At 39.4% G+C, this 22,882-nt stretch overlaps 1 protein-coding gene across 1 annotated transcript in view; it reads right to left on the bottom strand.

The window, feature by feature from the left end:
- The window catches only part of LOC149313432 (dual specificity calcium/calmodulin-dependent 3',5'-cyclic nucleotide phosphodiesterase 1A-like), a 56,323-nt gene that overhangs the window by 28,609 nt on the left and 4,832 nt on the right, over positions 1–22,882 (bottom strand). The window contains exons 4-9 of the mRNA XM_089519099.1: positions 17,198–17,314; positions 16,304–16,444; positions 13,053–13,153; positions 9,631–9,756; positions 3,199–3,309; positions 2,952–3,072 (exon numbers count right to left, since the gene is read on the bottom strand). Coding sequence (XP_089375225.1) covers positions 2,952–3,072; positions 3,199–3,309; positions 9,631–9,756; positions 13,053–13,153; positions 16,304–16,444; positions 17,198–17,314 — 717 coding nt within the window. The remainder of the gene's footprint in view (positions 1–2,951; positions 3,073–3,198; positions 3,310–9,630; positions 9,757–13,052; positions 13,154–16,303; positions 16,445–17,197; positions 17,315–22,882) is intronic.

Genomic DNA, 22,882 nt, shown 5'->3' with positions numbered 1-22,882 from the left:
TTGCCTTCCTCTGAGCCTGGGAGAGGGTGACTTGTGCAAGGGCACCCAGTGGGTTCCATGCTCAAGCAGGGAACTGAAGCCTGGTCTTGAGATTATCACACAGGGACAGGATCAGCAGTGAAGCAGATCGCTCTCCTGTCCTTTTCCTGACTGCGCGAAAGTGTTTCAGAGATGTCGCACTTCGTCCCACCATTTAAGTAGAACTGTATTAACACTAACTCCAATTAATACAAATGACAGGACAATTCCATTTCAATGATGGGGCAATGGCCGGATAGGAGCAATGTCATCTGAAAATCTTTTTGCAATCGTGGGATCAGGATAGGAAAAGGATGGGACAAGGATATCCTTTCCCTTATGTGATAATCTCCATAGACCAATGCCACATTGGCTCTCAAATTAAGCCAAACCTATCCAAAAATACTCTGTGTGGAGCACAGTAAGGGAAGTTTGGTTTTCTCATCATAAACTTGTACCTGTTGCTTGCAGCACAAATACAAGGGTTGGGTATTCATTTCCTCAACTGATCTTTGAAACAACATTTTCAGACTTGCATGATATTTGTGTTGGGTGTTAGTCTTTCATACAAAAATGTTAATGATACCCATTCACTCTAAAATAGAGCAGAAGGAATCAAACAAAGTCTAGATGTGGCAAATAAATATAAATAGGTGGTGGACAATAAAAGATAATATGCAGAGCCTATTTTAGCTGCAACAAAGTCTATTATTTGACAGGAATTTTTGTTCTGATGAAACTGTAACCTGTATGAAGCATAGCAGGGAAGACTGGTCCCACTTGCTTTATCTTGGATGTTACCTACAGGTAAATTGGCAGCTTTATAATAGTATCATTAGCCAGATTAGTTGCTTTCATAGAATTATAAAATTGTAGAGTTGGAAGAGACCCCAAGAACCATCCATTCCAACCCTTTGCCATGCAAGAACTCACAATCAAAGCTTTGTTAAATGAATTAAACTTTGAAACTCATTTGCATCTCCAACTGGATCCAAAACATGCTAGACTTTCTTTCTTTCTTCTTTTCTTGTTTTGCAGAATTAGTACAACTTAATTTTCAGAAGGCGTTTTTGAGAAAGTCAAAAACTTTCTCAAGTTTTTGTGTGGTATAGCACAAAGATGGGCAAAGTGTGACCCTCTACATGTTGGAAGGCCAGCTAACAATAAGCACTAGCCAGGATGGAGAGCCAGTGTGGCACAGTGGTTTGGTTTTTGGACTACTACTCTGGAGACCAGGGTTTGATTCCCAGGTCAGCCATAAAACCGACTGGATGTACTTGGGCAAGTCACATACTCTCAGACTCAGGGAAAGGCAATGGGAAGCCTCCTCTGAACAAATCTTGCCAGACATGATAGGTTTGCCTTTGGGTCACCTAAACTGGAAACTACTTGAAGACACTGAACACACAAGGATGGCTGAAGTCAAGGAATAAAGAGTATTGGGAGTTGCAGTCTTAACAGCAACATCTGGTGAGCTGTGCTTTTCCCATCCCTGGTATAGCAGCTATCATGCTGGAAATTGATCAGGGAAATTCTGTAGAATCTTTCTGTCTAGGCATTAAACTCAGTGGCCCTGGGGTATGTCACTGAGATTTGTTTGTAGTTCTATAGTGATGCCAGGGCTCAGAGGGTTAAAGCACTGAGACTTTCATTCCAGCTAACTTTTGATGACCTTCTATCATCAACCCCCCCAGCTCTTTTGTTCTCAGCTAAGAGCAGCCAGGCACATCTCCATTGTACCTGGCCCCAGTGGCTGATGAGAGCCTCTCCCTCCAGGTTTCAAATGCTGTTCTTCTGACCCCTCAGGAAGAAGAAGAGCAGCCAAGCACATCTCCATCCTGTTAGGAACTAGTTGCTGATGAACTTAATCCATCCCTATTACAATGTCACTGCCTTTCTCTTGTGTGTCGTGTCTTATTTAGACTTTAAATTTGGGGGACAGGACTTTCATATGAACTGTCTGGAAAGATGCTCTGGGAGTCTTTTTTGGCTACTGCGTGGGGTAAATGCTTTAAATCAATCAATAAACATATCCACAGTAACTTGGGTGGAGGGGAGGCCTGGGATTTCTATAGTCTATCCCTGTTGTGAAGCAAAATATTTTGGCACAATTTACTAAATCAATCAAGACCAATTTGTTTTCCAAAATACATGCTCCTAGTAGGGATGTAATTTCTAGTAGGAATATAATTCTTCATTAATTTCATTCTCAAAGGAAGTAATTTTAGCAATTTTCTTCAGGCTGCAAGAAAGTCTTTGAAAACTGCAAAGCTTTCAAGGACTATTTACAATTTAGGACTTATTCTTAGCCAGATTTTTCAGGATGAGGATGAAAATGTGTGAGAGGAGCAACTATCAGCTGGAACTCTCTGAAGGAATAGAGTATGATAAGAGAAATATTGAAAAGTACACATTTAAATGCATGCATGCATTGTTGTTGTTGTGCGCCTTCAAGCTGTTTCCAATTTATGATGACTCCAAGGGGTTTTCTTGGTAAGATTTGTTCAGAGGGAGTTTGCCTTTGCCTCTGAGGCTGAGAGAGGTGACTTGCCTAAGGTCACCAAGTGGGTTCCCATGGCCAAGCAGGGATTCAAACCCTGGTCTCCAGAGTTGAAGTCCACTACACCACACTGAAACTCCCACTAAGTTCAATTTTTATCAATGTTGTGAGCCATTTCATAGTTTCAAGTGGGACACAAATCCAGTCACTAAATAAAACGGCAATAAATGACCAAGTAATTAAAGATGTTTGCTTGTTAGATTGACACCTTGGGTATTCTGGCCTTTCACTCAAGTTCATTTTGCTAAACACTGTCAAAACTAACTGTAAAAAAAAAAGCAAAAAAGCAAAATAACTGTAAGAACAACTGAAATAACCAGGAATTGCTTTATGATGTTTACTAATAGATTTGTTTTTTTTTTAAAAAAGGCACCTGTTTAAAGAATTCTTCCATTAATGCTTCTGCCCAGTTTTTGTGCAACTGCCAGGGCTTTGCGGGATGACTTACATCAGCGGCATGTACAATCATAGACATGACTTTACCTTTGTGTACCCTATCAAATGAAGAACATTATCTGTTTATTTCAGCAGAAAAATTACAATTTTACTTAAAGATACTTTATAATTCTTAATATTTCCCCCTCAGTTAGCCACTGCCCCCCATACACAAAATAACCAACCTTTCACTCTGCTGTTGATGTTGCAGAATATGTTTCATGGTATTCATTTGTTGAAAATGCTGTGACATATCAGTAGCTAAAACCATCTCAATGACGAGGTGGCGTAACTCCCTGGAAGGGCAAACAGATGCATAATTTGTTTGATATGTTCTCCAAACAAGGATTTTCAAATGTTCTGCCATCCTTCAACATACTGTGTGTCCTTATGCTGCCTGTTACTCTGAGAAAGAAACTGCAGTTAAAACTCCACACCTTAAAGCAGTGGTGTGCTTATCTTTGATGTATTGATGTCTTCTTTATTTCATCTATGTTGCCACTTCCTGTTCTGTTTTTGTACTTCAGTATGGTACTGTTGAATGACATGATCATTCAAATTAAGGGAAAACATTTCACTAAAAGTAGTGAAAATCACAGGTAGTTGCAAGGACTGGTAAGGTAGCTACCATACTGGAGGTAGACAAATATAGGATTTAATATTAAATTGACAAGTGCTATATTAAGAGCATTTGCTGTGGTTGCTTTGTGGTTAATGCTAGCCTGTGTTGCAGCAGAAGGAAAAATGAAGGGGGAGAAAAAAGTAATGTAGCAATTCCTTTAAGACTAACTGACTTATCTGTGTCTGACTTATGGTGATCCTATCAAGGGGTTTTCTTGGCAAGTTTCTTCAGCAGGGGTCTACCATTGCTATCCTCTGAGGCTGAGAGAGTGTGACTTGCCCAAAGTCACCCAGGGGTTTTCATGGCCAAACCAGGGTTCAAACTCTGGTCTCCAGAGTCCTAGTCCAATGCTCAAACCACTACTAACACCAGCATTTGTGGATACCAGTCTACAGCATCAGAAGCAATGACTGAGGAAGCTGACTGACAGCCACAAAAGGTCATGCTAAAATATAAATCAGTCATAATGGGCGGTGGATTCCTTTTGCCTTTTCATCCATCCGTGTGTGTGTGTGTGTGTGTGTGTGTGTGTGTGAGAGAGAGAGAGAGAGAGAGAGAGAGAGAGAGAGAGAGAGAGAGATGTTGACTTATGCTGACTCCATGGATTTTATAAGGTTTTCTTAGGCAAGGAATACTCAGAGGTGGATTTTCCAGTTCCTTCCTCTGAAAGACAGCCTATCCCACATCATCTGGTATTCATTGGCAGCTTCCCACCCAAGTGCAACAAAAAAGAAAGAGAAGCCTCATTAGATGACATATGAAAAAAGGAAGAAGGAAGAAGAAATGAAGAAAAGAAAGAAAAGGGGGGGGGGAGAGGGAAAAATAATTATGGAAGGAGTATGAAAGAGTGTATAAATGTATTTAAATGTGGTGGAAATTTTGTACAAGCGTAGTGTATTTTGATATGCCTGTAGGATTAATGGAAAATTTTAGTTTTTATATGTTTGTTTGTTTTTTCAATAAAAAATTTAAAAAAAGAAATGGGATCCGAATCACGAATGCAACTGTTTAGCAACCTGTGGACAGGGACAAAGAAAACTACTATAATAGTAAATGTAGAGGAAATAGAGGACAAGAAAAGGGTATAACAAGAGTCCTCTTCCACAATATTTGACAAATCAAAAGTAAATTTAATCCAAGTGTGGGGATGATACATGATCAAGAAAAAATAATTTAAAGAAGATTATGGAAACAATTCACTGCATGTACAAGTGATGTAAAGAAGACCAATTCATTCAATGAAGAACTATTTGAAGAAGAACCCACAATTTTAGAAAGTGAAAGAAAAGCTGCCCTCAAGGCATTTGGGAGAAATAAATAATTAGGAATAAATGGCATACCAATAGAGCTGTTTCATTCTGCAAAGATAGAAACTATTCAAATTCTAACTAAAATCTGCCAAATCAATGGTCCTCAGGCTGGAAATGCTCAATATACATTCCAATCCCCAAGAAAGAGGCCACCAGGGATTGCAATAACCAACATGCCACTGGAAAGTGATATTAAAATAAAATAAAAATAAGTCTTTGAGCACATATGGAGTGAGAAATGTCATATTTCCAAGCTGGGTTCAGAAAAGGAAGAGGAAATAAGGATCATATTGCAAATATATATTTGATAAGGAAGCACATAAAAGAATTTCAGAAGAAAATCAGCTTCTAGGCCTTTTGACTAAGATCAAGTGTAGAAGAAAATCAGCCTGTTGTTTATACATTACCGCAAAGCCTTTCACTGTGTAGCTGATGAAAAACTATGGATAGCTCTTAAACAAATGGGTGTCCCACAACTTTTGATTGTCCTGGTGCATAGGTTATACTCAGGACAAGAAGCCACTGTCAAGGCAGAATACAAAGAAACAGAACAGTTTGCCACTGGCAAGGGAGTCAGGAAAAGCTGCATTTAAACACCCTACCTACTTTATACACTAAATATACCATACAGAAAGATGGGTTAGACTTAGAGGAAGAACATGAAAAGGGGAGGAAGAAACATCAAGATGTGTAGGTGACACTATACTACTACCCCAAAATAGCAAAGACATGGGACGACTGTTGAAGAAAGGCAAGGAAGAAAGTGTAGAGACAGGGTTACGGATTATTTATTTATTTATATTGCCATGTTTGTATGTATTGTGGCCTTCAGTAGACAGACTAAAAAAAAGTGGCAGGGCCACACTCATGGCATTTGGGCCAGGGCTGCAGTGGCCACATATGCCCAGCCCCAATCTGGGCCACCACTGTGGTTTTGAACAGGGCCAGCAAAAGGAGTAGGTTTTGTCTGGTTCTTTTTGGCCTGGTTCTTTTTCCTTGGAGCAGCATTGGGGAGGTTTCTGGCTGCATTCAGGGCATGTGTTGTCTAAACACCACACCCCCAATGCAGCCCGATTGCAGCTCTTTTGATTTGTTTGTTTCGGGGCTAAGTTCAAAAAGAAAATTTCACTGTCTGTGTTTCTTTTCTGACCATTATTATTATTTAGAATCATAGAGTTGGAAGAGAGCACAAGGGCCACTCAGTCAAGTCCCCTGCCATGCAGAAATACAGAATCAAAGCACTCCCAATAAATGACCATTCAGCCTTTGTACAAAAACCTCCAAAAAAGGAGATTCCACCACTCTCTGAAGGAGTATGTCCCACTGTTGAACAGCTTTTACTGTCAGGAAATCCTTCCTAATGTTGAGGTAGAACCTCTTTTCCTGTAGCCTGCATCCATTGTTCCATGTCCTATTCTCTGGAGCAGCAGAAAACAAGCTTGCTCCTTCTGTCAGAGTTCTGAATATGTGGTTAATAAATGGAGAAGGGCTGGTTTTTCAATTAATAAAATATGTTATATGCTTGCTTGCTTGGGGCTGATGGGTAGGTTAATAGTTGCTGTGGCTTTTGGGTAAGTGGAAAGCTAGTTGGGGGATGGGATGTGTGCAGCTGGGTAGGATAGTTTGGGGAACGATAGATCTGGAATGTGTGAGATGTGGGCTGCGTTGGTGTCAGGTGGTAACTGAAGGGGGTGGATGGTGGAAATTCCTGAGTCTGAATGAGATAGAGTTGGTGAGAAGGTTTGGAAGGGGAGCTGGCTTGTAGGGGAGACTAATCTATGGGAATTGGAGGTGGATGCTAGTTTTGGTGCCAAATGTTGGAGTTTGGATTTTTGGGGTTTTAATATATGGCTTGGTTGTTGGGGGATCAGTATTAGCTTAAACGCTGACTAGTGAATTACTAACTATGGCGCATTACAGACCGCCGGATTGCGGCGGTCTGCTGCCGCCGCCACCGCTTGCACCGTCCAGGAGCCGCAGCTTTTAAACGGCGCGGCTCCCGGACGCTGCCGAGAAGGAGCGCGGAAATTGCGCTCCTTCTCAGGCCACGGAAGAGGCGCCGCAAAGCGCATGGGGCGCATTTGCAGCGTCATTTCCGGGGCGACATGTGCGGACGCAACGCGTCCAGCACGTAAAGATGGCGGCGCCCATGTGTATAGGGCGCCGCCATCTTTACGCCCGTCACATGCTAGGTGTGAGGCCGGTATGGACACTAGGTCCTCGGCCAACCCCTAGCACGTGACGGGGGGTATTAAAGGCCCGTCTATAACGTGCCTATGTGTATTCAATAAAGTTCTTTGCTGTTTCAAAATCCTGGACTCTTTGATGCAGATTGGTTCTGAGTTTACTCTAGTCTTTTCAGTGTTAAAAAGATACAAAAGATAGAGGGTGTAGGCAGATAACTACTAGCAAGAGATGCTCTGCACATCACGAAGACTGGGAAGAATATATTTGATAGTAGCATGGTAGATCTGATCAAGAGGGCTTTAAACTGAATCCTTGCAGAGCTAGAGACAATATCTCAAACATCAGCTCAAAGGTAAGGTCTAAACACAAGGGCTGAATCCATACCAGCAAAACAATCCGGATCCAGTGTACAGTATTTTGCCCAAATTTTATCCAATTTATATCACAATGAATCATAAAAATCTGGACTCAAATTGTATTGATAGCCACACATTTCCCACACCCAAATTCAAACAGTTACAAAAGGTAATTTCTTCCCATGCACCATTTTCCCTTCCCAACATGCATAAACCTATCAACCTATAGCCTTTCTTATTTTTCTCTCAATCTTACCATACACCTTGAACTTTCAATGGATTGCTCCACCATCCACTTCCCTTCACCCCTTCGCACCCCAGTGAATAAGCAAGGGAACTTTAAATGTCTCCCAGCATATGGTGCCCCAAAGAAAAGGAGAAAGATAAAATATAATGTTTATTCCCACATCCCTATCAACTCTAAATCCTTAATTAAATTAAGATTGGTGTCTACAGAACAAGCTTCTTCTCAGTGTGATGTTTGGCTGGTGCTGCCTCTCCACCCCCTTGCATACTCCAGTCCCTTTTCCAAAGGCCTCCAATAGCCAGGACCTTTCAGAAACAGGGAAATCAACTGCTAGGCTTTGATGTGAGACAGAAACAAACTTTCAATTTGAATCTGTGTCTGTAAGATAATGGTCTGTATTTTTAGAATGGAATTTCTCACTCTTACCCTTCCCTCCTGCTGCACAATGGAGTAATTCAAATTGCCTTGACTTGAGACTCACACAATTAAAAAGAATGGCTAATGGATTGCTACTTTTACAGGGCGCCCTTCCTTTATGCGGGGGATCCATTATGGACCCCCCTCCGGGTAAGAGAAATTCCGCAGATGCTCAAGCCCCATTTAAAACAATGGGGACCATGCTTGCGGTGCAGCATGGTGCGCGCGCCATGGGCACACAAAGTATTGCCTTTTATGGTGAGTGGCTTTCAGCGTAAGTTGAAAGCTGCATAAAGCACAGCCACGTATGACGTGGGTGCACTGTATTACTGTCTGAATTTTCATTACTTTTATTACTGTCTGAATTCAAAACAGCATTAAAGACAACAGGCCTACCCAGATGATTTTTAAATTGTGAATTTTAAATGATAATTTTAAATGTAGATTGTTTTAATATGTGTGTATATTGTCTGTTTAAATTGTATACATGTGTCTTTAAATTGATGCATATTTTAATTGATGTGTTTTAACTGATGTGGTGTGTCTGTTAATTGTTGTTCCCACCTCAATCCATGGGAAGAGGTGGGTAAGAAGTAACAACAACAACAACAACTTACAAAAACAAACAAAACATCCTGAACCTTGAATTTTCCACTGACATGCCTGCCCCTTTACTTCTTTTGCAAGTGAAATATCTGCAAATACCCACACCTTGGTCAAGCAGGTGCCAAATATCAGAGCCCTTAAATACTTGAGCTGAACACTGAGAAAACCAAATCAAACAGCAACGAACAGCAAACGGGAAAAAAACCCCCAAAAAACAGCAACGAGCTTTCAGCACATCCTTTCTAACAGACCATCCTGTCATGAGCTTTTCTTGGCAAATACAGTGGACCCTTGTTATACGCTATGGTTTGGTTCCAAGATCCCCCTTGTATAATAAAATCCGTGGATGCTCAAGTCCCATTAAATATAATGACATAGCAAAATGGTGTCCCTTATAAAAAATGGAAACTCAAGGTTTGATATTTGAAATTTATACTTTTTTTTGACATTTTCAAACTGTGGATGCTTGAATCCGTGTATAAAAAATCCGTGTATAAGAAGGGCCGACAGTATGTATTCAGAGAGCGTTTGCTATTGACTTCCTCTAAGGCAGTGTGACTTCCCCAAGGTCACCCAGTGGATGTCCATGGCTGAATGGCAATTCCAGCCTTAGTGTTCCAGAATCTGAGTTCAACACTCAATTCAGCTGCTCTCTAGATTATGTGCTACCACTCACAAATTCTGTGTGCCTGACTACTTATCTATACATAGCTGCACTTCTCATTTATAGCTAGGAAAGGGTTAGTAAATTCTCTGAATCTAGTCTCCCAAAGACAATTCTTACTTTCTGCAGACCTCCAGATGAGTGACTATACTGGTGAATGACAGGACTGTAATTAATGTAACACGTACATTTCTCTATATTGTCTTACCTCCATTCATCTGTAGTTAAATTGACTAAAATGTTCATTTCTTCATTTTGTATAAGATGGTAAACAGCACTCACGTGATGATTTTCAAGAACTGATTTGTCATTATATAAAAGAGCAGCTTCTGACCTAGTATAAAATAAAATAAAAATGGTCATGTTAAACCTTAATTTAAAAGGTCTATATAGTCATGGATTGTACAATTATATTTTCTTTATAAGGTTTCAGGAATTGGTTATATCCAGAGATTTTAAAAAGTACTATTTCCTTTTCAGAATAGCAGTTTTTCAGCTGTGTTTGGATAACTGTTATCTTGCAGCAGCCATCTCTATATCTACAACAGATATAGAGCACCTACTCAAACAAAAATCTACAAAAATCCACCAAACAGTGATATTTTTATGCACAATATACTTCTTGCAAACTTTCAAAGCTCCATGGCTTCTTTATCAGGCAAGATGTTATATACCAAACAGGAGAAAAATTGGAGATGTTAGTAAGATGCCTGCATTTTGCTGTTTCTGTCCGTAGTTAGGATGGTATGGGGGGGTAATCTTTAGCATGCTGGCTCCTCCTCCTCTGGCCATGTGGCAATAGGAGATATTCAAAGTCCAGGAGATTTAAAGTCCATTTGCAAATCAACAAGGACTCCTCCTTTGCAATCCAACGTTTCCATTCCTGTGAGGCCACAGGCCTCTTTGGAGGCAGACAACAATGGATTCCTCAAGAAGCCTCCATGTTTTTGCAACATTTTGGTAGGTGAGGAGGTAAAACTTGCCAATCCAGTCCAAAGAAAAAAATGTTTTATTTTGGTTGAAGTCCCCAGTCCACTGGCTCAGTCTTCAGGGTCCCCCTGTTGCAGCTACAATGTGGTATCTCACAATCCAGAAAACACGCAGGGGTATCTGTGTTGGCCATTTAGTAAATTCAAAGAAAAATCCACCAAACAGTGATATGTCTGGCACCTACTCACTTCACCCTACTTTATGCAGGTTTATCTCACCCAGAACATTTAAGCAGGTTTACTTGTCTGTGTAAATATGCAGACAGAAAGCATGTGGGTAGGTAGTATTGTATTTATTGGTTTGATGTAAGCCATTAAAGAGGCCTGGTCAAAAAATTATCTGGGGACAATTGGGGTTTAAAACACACACACACACACACACACACATCTTCTTGTAGCACTTTTGAGACAAAATGGAAGAAAGAAGCTGGTAGACTTGAACTTACTTCCTCTGATGCATAAGAACTAGGCTCAAATCTTGAAAAGTTCATGCTAGCAGCTTCTTTCTTTCAGTTAATCTTAAAGGTGCTACAAGCTCCCTATATACACTGATTTTCCAGACCAACATGGCTATATCTTTCAATTTCACACATAAACCTTGCTATGCCTTGGGAAAGGCAAGACAATTTCATGAGTTTGTTCCATTTTGCTGTAGATATTCCCTTGTAGCCCAGAGTCTTGGGTAAGTTGCAGTGTAGCCATGAGGTCGCAGCAGGCCTGTTCTGTGTATGAATGAATGGAGAATGTGCCTCAGGCATTCCAGAATGCCCTGCGAATGCCATAGATATAGTATATCTTGATTTCAGTAAAGCCTTTGATAAGGTTCCCCATGGCATGGCCAAAGCTAACAAAATGAAATTCAACACGGAGAAATGTAAGGTACTGCACTTAGGGCAGAAAAATGAAATGCATAGATATAGGATGGGGACACCTGGCTGAATGAAACTATGTGTGAAAGGGATCTAGGAGTCCAAGTAGACCACAAGTTGAACATGAGTCAACAGTGTGATGCGGCAGCTAACAAGGCCGATGTGATTCTAGGCTGCATCAAGAGAAGTATAGTGTCTAGATCAGGGGTAGGCAACCTTTTTGAGCCAGGGGCCGGGTTGCTGTCCCTCAGACAACTGGGGGGCCGAAGCCAAAAAATAAATAATTAAATAATTTTTTTAAATTTTAAATAAATAAATAAACCGGGACAAATGTAGGACAACATTATCAAATGGTGGACACTTTTTTTGAAAAAGTGGAGGACACGCGAAAAAATTTGCTGATTTTTTAAAAAAATGTTAATATAAATGCATGTTTCTGAGGCGTCTATAGACAATTGCCCCCGTGCGCGAGAGGCCAAAGGCCCCGGCGGCAATCGGCAGCAGGACCAGGCAGGGGCCGGCCCCAAGGCCTCGCCGGGCCACATCCAGCCCGCGGGCCACAAGTTGCCTACCCCTGGTCTAGATCAAGGGAAGTAATAGTCCCACTCTATTCTGCTCTGATCCAGTTTCCTGGAATATTGTGGAAGATTGTGTCCAGTTCTGGGCACCACAACTCAAAAAGGACATTGAGAAACTGGAGCGTGTCTGAAGGAGGGCAACTAAAATGGTGAAGGGTCTGGAAATTATGCCCTATGAAGAATGCCTTAGGGAGCTGGGGATATTTAGTCTAGAGAAGAGAAGGTTAAGGGGTGATATGATAGCACTGTTTAAATAGTTGAAGAGATGTCTTATTGAGGAGGGAGCATGCTTGTTTTCTGCTGCTCCAGAGACTAGGACCTATGGATGCAAACTGCAGGAAAAGAGATTCCACCACAACATTAGGCGGAACATCCTGACAGTAAGGGCTATTCAACAGTGGAACAAACTCCCTTGGAGAGTGGTGGAGTCTCCCTCCTTGGAGGTCTTTAAGCATACCATCTGTCGGGTATGCTTTGATTGAGAGTTGCTGCATGGCAGGGAGTTGGACTGCATGGCCCTTGTGGTCTCTTCCAGCTCTATGATTCTATGTCAGATAAGTCTATGTAAAAAAGATTCCCTCATGAACAACACATAAGGTACTCTAGTACAAAGGAGGGTACTCAAGTTATTAAGCGACTGACTTTTCTTGCTATCACTTCTACATCCTCAGTCTATGATAAGCACCATACTTTCATGCTCCTTTCACATTATTCAGCATTGCTTGTCTCCATGCTGTACCCATGATTTTCCTTCTTCACAAATCTAGAACTATGCCAAGGACTCTTTCTTAGCAAAAGTTCTTGACTTTGATGCTGGACTTAAAGATGCACAAAATTAATCAGCCAAAAACTATGTTCTTGCAGAACTGAATTTGCCCCGATCATGATCGAGGGCAAGTTCATATTTCACGGAACCCGGGTCTTTTCAGAAAAGACGGATTTTAGCCCGAATCTCGATAGCCTGCGCTAAGGGGCATTTCCTTGTGCAAGCCGCGACATGGATTGTGACAGAATTGGGCCCAATATGAACTTCACGTGGAAGAATCGATTTCAAAACCGGGTTAAAAGGTAATGTGAATGGCCCTAAATTTAACAAGTCTGTATACTGCAGTTTAAGGCACTCCTGTCTTTCCATTTCCAGTGGAACTGAAATAACCATGCTAGAATATGATATGGCTGGCACAGAAGACTTACCTTGTTACAACATGGAAATGATTTGTGGTCCCAGTATGTTCATAATCATGGATTGAGGTGCTGAAAATAATTGCTAATATCTCCAGGTCAGTGAACCAGTGCTGGTGAGAAAAATTAAAACCAGTTATATAGTGTATACTGTATTCTGTATACTGCTAATTTTTAGGGCAACTTGACATGAAGTTGTAGAAGATCTCTTCAGGATCTGCTATGGTTGAAAAGATGTTAATAGGTGAGAAGAGTTGAATGGAGATTGAAGTGTAAATGTGACCACTTTTTCTCTAGAGCTTAGCTTTCACTGGGGGTTAAGCCTCCCTCCTCTGGTGCCATGATAATGAAAGAGCTTATTCATGAATCTCCTGAGTCGCACATAATGCTCCCTGATCAAGTATTATTTGCATAGCAGGAATAGGCAACTATGCAACACCCTCTTCCCCCCCCCCTCCCCGCAATATTTCTGGTTTAATGCTCCCATCAGCCCTAAAAGCAGTGCCAGCAGCAGCAGAGGCAGCAGTGGTGGTGCAAATCATTGCCTGGGTATGAGAAGCCTGGAGTTGGCCTCCATCTGCCCTTCCCTACGTCCATAAAGGAAAGGAGAAGCAGTGACCAGAACCACTCCAGAGGATGGGAGGTGAAAGTGGAGGCTGAAGGAGGTAAAGGGGGTTGATGCAAGAGGCAAGGTAAAAAGATGAGGCTGCTGGTAGAACCAATGGGATGGTGGAGGAGGTAAGGGGAGGAAGCGGTGGCAATTGAATGTGACCAAAGTAAGTCCAGAGCTTGAGCATTGGTAACACTGATCTAGAATTAGAGGTTCTCCCCTTGAAAGAATTAATAGGGATCTCTCCAGTCATTTGGTATTTGCTTGCAAAATGAAATAGATTTGTCAACAAGGATATACTAATTTTTGAAGCAAATTAGTTGACCCTTAGGCTGACAGCAAACACACATATACATATATGGATAACAAAGCACCAATAGGGTTTTTTAACACGGAAAAACTGTCTGTCTGTGATGGACAAGTTGATCTCTATCAGGGGATAATTTTTCTTTTTCTTTTTCCCCCCTCTTTTTTTAATGTAAATTTTTATTTTAATCACACAAAACATATATCATATATATCACAACCACCACCACCTTAACATAAAAAACAACAAAACTAACTAAAATACATACATACACCGACATATGAACTAAGAAAACCTATAAATCTAACACCATTATGTACACTTAACCCTATGACTTCCATCCTTTGTTTAATATGTTGCTTTGAGTATCTCTTATACATATCCTATAAGTTTCTCTTATTTATCTATTTCTTCTATAGAAATTGCCCACTATTACTCATCTCATTCATTTTTCATTGTACAAAATTCATTTCTCTCCCTTGCGAATGCTGTGCTTCTTCAGCATATATTTGCATTATTTTTCTACAGATCATTTCTGTTGGTCTATCAAATTAGATATTTCAAACACTTCTCTCCTCAGAGAAATATCTCCCCCCATTGCTTTCACATATATTCAAACACTAGATGCCATTCTTCTTTAACTTTTTCCAAAGGATTACCCAAAGATTTGTTCTTTAGAATTTGGGTCTGCTTATCCATTTCTATTATTTCCATTAGTTTCATTAACCATTCCTCTTTCTTCGGAATATCTTTTGTTTTCCATTTTTGTGCTATTAAGATTCCCTAGTTGTTCCAATTCTACTTGTGATTTTATTTTAATTTTACCCATAATTTTCTTAATCAGTTCATTATATTTGAACCATTTTTCCCGCCTAATCATTTCTTTCCTATAAATAGCTTCATGGGATGATAACCACATAGGGAGTTGGTGAATAATATTTCTTTTGTGTTTGTTCCACACTCTCAATAAAATTCTCCTTACACAATTATTATTAATTATTTGATTAGCTTTTTCCTTGTCATACACCAAGTATGCATGGAAATCAAAACTTAACCCTTCTACTTCTAATTCTGATTAATCTTCTGTCTTCTAAATTCATCCAATCTCTTATCCATATGAGACTACATGCATCAGCATACAACTGTAAATTCGGGGGAGTCAGACCACCTCTCCCCCGAGCTTGTTGGAGCAGCTTAAGTCTAATCCTTGGTCTTTCCCCCAAATTTTTAATGGTTTATTTGAATTTATAATGGGGATCATTTGGAATAGAAAAATGATTTTTGGAAGTATGGACATTTTGATCACCACTATCCTGCCTAAAAATGATAATTGAAGGTTTTTCCAATTCATTAAATCTTATTTAATTCCAGTCCAAAGTTTTGTATAATTATTTTTGAATAACTCATTATTTTTTTTGTTAGCCACATACTCAAGTACTTTATTCTTTTATTTAATTCCCGCTTTTTCTCGTAACCATATCTCCTCTTCATTTTTCACATTTTTTGTTAGAATTGCCGATTTGTTCCTATTATTTTTACATCCTGTGTACTCTCCAAATTCATCTATTATGTCCATTAAATTTGTTATGTTGTCTTGTAGATCTTCCAAATTTATCACTACATCATCCACAAATGCATGGATTTTGTATTCAAATTGCTTTATTTTCACTCCTTTTATTATTTCATTATTTTTATTTTATTTTTTTATTTTTTGTCCCATCTTTTCAGAAGACTTCCATTGTGGTCTGTAAGGGCAGAAATGAGGCATCTGGCTACACCCAAGTGGCCAGGCATTCTCACCTGACACCATAGGTCCCACCATTTGACATCAAAGGCCGCGATGGGAGTCTTCTGGGCTGTGCAGTGTGCCGGCTGTCATTGTAGACTTTCAAAGAAACTCCACTGTAAACAGCTGATCTTTTTGCCCCAGGCTAAGGTCACTTTGGGATGGGATCGGTCCAGAACTGCCAGATTGGTGTCAGGACTGGCCAACCGTAGCCTGGGGCTAATGGCCTGTTCATATAGGACCCTAATTAGTTCCAGGATAATACAAACAGACAGCCAAGTGGAGATATATTTCATTTGGGAAAATCCCAGGTTAATTTAAACTGACCTGGGAATGAAAAGTCCTTGGTAATGCTGGAGTTACCAGAAAATATTTGGGAATGAAGAAAACATAATGTGGATCTACAAAATAAAGCTGTTTTTACAGGAACAAAACCAGGGACTTTCAGATACTATACCATGACTTTTGTAAAATCATTCTCTTAAGGAGAATAGATGTACAGTATTTTAAAGTGTGTGTGTGTGTGTGTTTGTTTCTTGTTTTCTTCAAGTATTTCTTACCATGATTCCAGTATGAAGCAAGATTGTGTGCACAGTTTGAGTGACATCTGTAGCATGGACTGCATTGTGATACGGATTTTGATATTTGTTGTACCCAAGTTCCAGAGCACTTGCAAATGAAATTAGGCAAGTAATGGGAATCTGTAAGAGGCAAGAATCAAATATAAACATTTTTGTATCAACCTTTGGCAAAACCAAGTGTGGAGTATATAATTCACTCTGTATTACAAAATACTATTGCAAATTTATTACTCAGATATATCATTTGGGAAATAAAATCAAAGACTCGAGTTCAGACATTCAGTGATCCTGGGAGAAGGGTTTTTTGTTTGTTTATTTTTTCTCCTTCTTCTTCTAGATGAACATGTAGCTAAAAACAAGTAGAATTTTAAGGCACTTTGGAGTGGACCTTGCAAAGGAATGCCCATTAGTTCCATCCCAGCTTCCCTCACCACCTCCAAACAGTTTGCCAAATCTCCAAAGAAGCTAAAGGAAACTGCTAATTGTCCCACAGTTGTCCTTATATCTTTCTCTTGCATCATATCTAAATTGTAGAGTTTATGATGTCACACTAGCCATACTGTTTGTGGAGGGAAGTACTATAGGAGTGGTATGCCTATGACTTTTGCCCCATGTTGTAAGAGGGGCTTTTTATTTTACACCTTTTATAATTTCCTCTAGTCCTTTGCAGAGACAAAAGACTCGCTATCTGGCTGTCTACTCATATGGATTATCTAATTGATTCTATAGACGTTATGTTATAATTTACCTTTTAAATGAGCAAATGGATTTCTCTGATTCTGCTAACAATTCAGCCTTGCCATGCTTTTTTCTTTAAAAAACAAAAAAACCTCAAAACCCTATCAAGGTTTGACCCTGATTTAAGATCCTCACCTTAAATTGGCTCAGAAGATTATATTTGCTGAATAGCACGAACATCAGATATTTCAAGCTGTGTCCTTGACTAACCTCATTTAAGGCAAATACATCAAACTCCCATTTATCAACATCCTGTTGGTAAGGAACAGAATAACATGTACAAGCAATTCTATTTCTTAAATGGTGTTAGATGAATAAGAATAATATAAATACAAAAAACTTTGTTACCTAGAGTTAGTTTCATACTAATGAATATACCTGTGGCAAACTATTCCAGGTATATATACAATGAACTTGTCTTAAAGAAGCAAGTAATTTGAACAAAGTCAGTACTATCACTCTGTTGTATAGCTTTGAATAATTTATTACGGCACATGGCCAGCACAAAATAATAAAATGTTTACAGAAATTACATTGCATTGCATCCATTTGAAACATTATATTCTAGCATATCATATGGATACATATATACATATAAAAGTCAAGGATAAAATCCAGAGATGTGCACCTAAATGGATTTAACAGTATACTAGATATATGGGTATAATAAAGATAATTGACTATCTACTATCAAAGTATCTCTGGAAGAAGATATAGTAATTTACTGCATCTGTTTTAAAAAGTTTTTAAGACATATAATAGCAGCTGCAAAGAATTTAGCAACTTTGGTAGTTAACATATTCACTGCTGTCTGCAAGAAGATAGTCCACATAAAATTTCTCCTGTCTGCCAGGAAACTGTTGGATAAGCGGGGTTATAAACAGGGCATGCTGTTCATAATAAAGGGAGCAACAAAGGAAAATATAACTGATAGATTCAATTTCTTCAGAGCCACAAGGGCAGAGCCGGCATTGGTATGGTATCCTTTTAAGTCTGCCTTCCAATACAGCAGACGGAAGGATATTTAATCTTGCAAGCATAAAGGCCCTTCTTAACTTGGGAATGTTCAAGTAGTCAAGGTATCTAGCATGCTTGTAGGTTATTCCAGTTTCCCTGAAAGTAGGATATAAAACCGATTGATTTTTATGATGTTGTAAATCAATATCCTTAATTTGCTGGATAATGGCAATTTTTCTCTTGTTATAACCCATTGAGAGTACATATGGCAATGACAACCCAATATAAGAAAGTTTCATAAATAAAGATTTCTTCCAAGCTGAAGTAAAAGAGTCTGTTAACGTTAACGGAGCCAAACCAACTGGTACAAATAGCATTTTTAGCCAAAGGTTAAATTTGCGAATCCAGATGCATGCCTCAATTGATAATAGGCCAGCTTCTAAACGAAGAATAACAATTGGCACACAGTTTGGAACTCCGAAAATAGTTCTTAAAATTTGGTTTGAACAACTTCAAAGGAAGCCGTATTATTAGAAGGACAGATCTCTGAACCATACAAGAGTTGTGCTAGGATCTTAATAACAAAAATATGAAGGGCTGCAGGTATATATTGGCCACCCTTGTTATAAAAAAAAGGAGCAAAGAGCCCTGATGCTTCTTTGGACATTTGTTATTGCATTCTTTTGATGGAGATTAGCAGAACCCTTTTCATGGAAAACTATACCTAGATATTTTTAGGATGACACCTGTTCAATATTATTGTTGTCTATTGACCATTTATAATGTAATTGCCTTTTTGAGAAAACCATTATTTTAGTTTTGCCTTAGTTAATTTTTACTGAATCTTTCTTACAATGGTTTGCAAGGGCTTTCAGAAGTCTATTTAATCCTATTCTAGTGAGTGACATAAGCACAACATCATCAGCGTAAACAAGAATTGATATGGGTCCGTTTGACAGAGTTGGGTGATGCGATGGTATAGCTCATGTACTCATAATCACAGAATTTATATAAAAATTAAAGAGAGTTGGTGCTAATACACATCCTTGCCTTACACCATTAAAAGTAGGGATGGATCTTGTTTTATTTCCATGGCTGTTGCATCTTACTACTAGGCGAGAATCTTCGTGCAGTTTTCAAATCAAGGTTAACAGGCGTCTATCTATATTGGTAGCTTCTAGCTTTTCCCATAGCTTGTTTCTTGGAATGAGGTCAAATGCTGATTTGAAGTCAACAAAAGCAGTGAACAGATTGCCCCTATTTCTCAGTAAGATGTTGAAGAATCAGGGCATGGTCGATTGTGGAACAATTGTTTCTGAATCCAGCTTGTTCATCTTTAATAATATCCTCTTCTTCCAACCAATCTTGAAGCTTATCCAATAAAGTTTGCTTATAATGTTCTGTAGACTAATGAGCCTATAGTTTCTGGGGTCCGTTTCTTATAAATGGGCACGACAATAGCAAGCCCCCAATCATCCGGAATGCAGTTTGTTTGATCTATGGTGGTAAATAAAGCAGCAATTACCAGGATCCACCAGTCAATGTTAGTTTTAAACACTTCAGCAGGAATATTGTCATTTCCAGGAGCTTTGCTGGTTTTAAGTTTTGAGGTCAGATTTTTAACTTCCAGAGTTGAAATTGGTGGCCATTCCAGAAGCTTTTCAGCATTAATGTAACAGGGCCCAAGACAATCCTGATCTTGGTCATACAGTTTGATGAAATACTGTTCCCAGTTGTTTGCAGGGATATAATATTTTATGCAGCTTGCAGAGTTTTGCCATCCACTAGATACCATTTTCCAAAATAGAATTGGATCATTGGCTTTAACTGCTTTTATCAAGTTTGTCCATGAATCTTTTTGGGCTTGAATTTATTTTTTATTTTTTATCAATCTCTTATAATTCTTCTTTAGTTCAAACCATTGAAATTTAAATAAGATTTAGATACTCGTGGTTTTGTCGGCATAACATGCTTTGCAGAAACAACAGAGGTGCCATTAAGGGGAAGTTTATTTCCCAATTTGGGAGTAGGAGACTCTCTATTTGGTCTCTTGTTATAAGGATAGTTTATAGTTTGTGTCAGATTCTTGGCCATTGAATCCTGGAGAGGCATTATTTCCTTGGTGTTTAATTTTTTCTTAGCTGGTGTTTCATTCTGTTTTTGTGGGTTTGGGTTTAAGCATTTTTCAATTTTGCAAATCTTTCTAGGATTTCCCACTATTTTACTAGTAAGATTTTTCCACTTAAAACCCTTCTTTTGGTTACTTTCTACATTTTGTGTGGGAGATGTTAACTGTGATGTATTCCCTTTATCACACTCCAGATTCATTTCCTGTTCCTTTGTAACAGAGGAAAAAGTTTGCAGATGCAGACCCACCAGGGTGGTTAGCATATTGTTACATTCAGTTAAAAAAATTGTATAGCTGCTTGCATAGGATGAAGTGGCCTGCTGCCCACAAATAGTAATGCCAGTAATGCCAGATGGAAGTTTTTAGTTTATTAGGTGCTCAAAGTACCTGCTGTTTCTGTTGCTGCTGTTGTGTGCCTTCAAGTCATTTCCGACTTATGGAGACCCTGGGGCAAACCTATCATGGGGTTTTCTTTATTTCTACTGAGCATGATTTCACAGTCCTAAGAGACAAGCTATATGGGTCCAAAACACAACAGTCCTGAAGTCTGAAAACAAATCCAAAATAGTTGGTAATGAAATTATCTTTACAGTACAAGCAAACTTATAAGTGAAAGGTGATTTCATACCATGCTGACTGGATTTGCTCCAGACTTGTCATGAAATTCTGTTGAATGTCAACTCTGAAATTCTTTATGAAATTACACTGAAATTGCAATGTGGGACAATATAACCAAGGCTCTTAACTGCATTATGAAAGCAAAACAAAGTTAGCTCCATAGTGTAGGAATGATTTCTGTTTCTAGGTGCATTTGTATGAAGTATAAGAGTCTCAGTCAAGATCAGAGCAGAGGTGTTTTTTTAAGGCGGTCCTGGGGGCACGAATTCTGGCAAAAACTGTCCTGACGGTGCATGTGGCCTACCAACTACACTTCCTCCATTCCTGCTCTACACAACGGATATGCCTTTCAAAATGAAGACTGGCATGGTGTTTTAGATCAGTGACAGTCTTAGCAGCTTTTCTATGTCAAAGTATTCTTTGTCAGCTGAAAACTGCATGCTAACATTTTTGAAGCACTGATTCAGGCCTCGGATCCTGGTGTTAAATTAAGTCTCAATTTCTTTGGCTTTCTGTTGAAAGTTAGGCACATAGATTGGATTAATACATCAAAATTTCACAGTGTGTATTAAATAATATGGCAGAGACCTGTGCTTAGATCTTTCATCTCTTGATTCAGTTTTAACAATTATTAGTTTTAAGGAAAAAAGGAAGGTGGCTGGGAATGCAGCATTGGGGGAGAAGTATTATTCCCGTGCATTGTATCATTTTTTTATTGTCCCCCCCCCCCCTTAAATTGCTGCTTGTTACATATAGGATTCCCTGAATGGAACAAATTTCAGAGGGTGAATTCCTCATTTGAAGAAATAGCTTCAATCTGAATTCACTCTGAATCCCCCTCTCTTGAAGCCAATCTTTGCACAGTGATCATGTGGCCAGCATGAGTGCACAGAATACTGTTACCTTCCCGCCAAAGTGGTACCTATTTATCTACTTGTACTTTTACATGCTTTCAAACTGCTAGTTTGGCAGAAGCTAAGACTAGTGCCGGGAGCTCCCTCCGTCACATGGTGCTTGGGTCTCAAACTTCTGACCTGCCAGTCATCAGAGTCAGTGTCTTAACTTGACACAGAACAGAGTGAGCTCCCATCACTAGTCCCAGTTTCTTCCAATCTAGCAGTTCGAAAGCATGGAAAAGTACAAATAGATAAATAGGTATCACTTCATTGGGAAGGTAACAGCGTTCCACGCAGTCATGCTGGCTACATCACCACGGAGCCGTCTTTGACAATGCTGGATCTTTGGCTTAGTAACAGAGATGACCACCAGCCCCTACAGTTAGTCACAACTAGACAAACTTATCAAGCAACAACCTTGTCTTTACCTTAATCTTTATTCCAAACAGCATGTCTTAATTTCAGCTATAGCAAGGTAATTTGCCATGACCTAAGGCTGTATTCTCTTTGGTCCAAACACACTGCAGAAATCATCCAGTTTGAGAGAGCTTTAACTGCCCTGGCTCAATGCTAGGGAATGCTGGGAACTGTAGTTTTGTGAGACATTTAGCCTTCTCTGTCAGAGAGCTCAGGTGCCACAATAATCTACAATTTCCAGGATTCCCTAGCATTAAGCTAGGGCCATTAAAGCGGTCTGAAACTGCATTATTTCAACAATGTGCGTTTGGACCTTTGTTGTCAAAACAGTTGGATCTTTGTTCATTTTTATGAATTCAAAACTTCTGCAGTTTTTTTCCTATGGTGTTCCTCTGTTCTTGCCTTCATTCTTTATGGGTTCCTGGCACATTTGTCAGAGCTACAAACTCAGGCCTCTCTGCCATGCCAAAAGCTTGCATAGCTGCTCTAGAGCCATGTTGGAGTAGTTATTTAGTCACCATACTATACAATCTAGTTTTGTCCAACATCAGATGGCTTTTTCATATATTATCACCATAATCACACTGAAATAGGATATTTTGATTTTCTATGCTGTTTACAGAATCAAAGAATCATAGAATTGGAAGAGACCCCAAGGACCATCCAGTCTAACCCCATTCTGCCATGTAGGAACTCACATTCAAAGCACCCTGGACAGATAGCCATCCAGCCTCTGTTTAAAGACCTCCAAAGAAGGAGACTCCACCACTCTCCAAGGCAGTGTGTTCTACTGTCAAACAGCTC

This window comes from Sceloporus occidentalis, unplaced genomic scaffold, assembly GCF_023333645.1.
Source record: "Sceloporus occidentalis isolate IW3139 unplaced genomic scaffold, rSceOcc1.0.p SCAF_4, whole genome shotgun sequence".
Taxonomy (NCBI): domain Eukaryota; kingdom Metazoa; phylum Chordata; class Lepidosauria; order Squamata; family Phrynosomatidae; genus Sceloporus; species Sceloporus occidentalis.
This window is presented reverse-complemented; position numbering and strand designations above follow the sequence as displayed.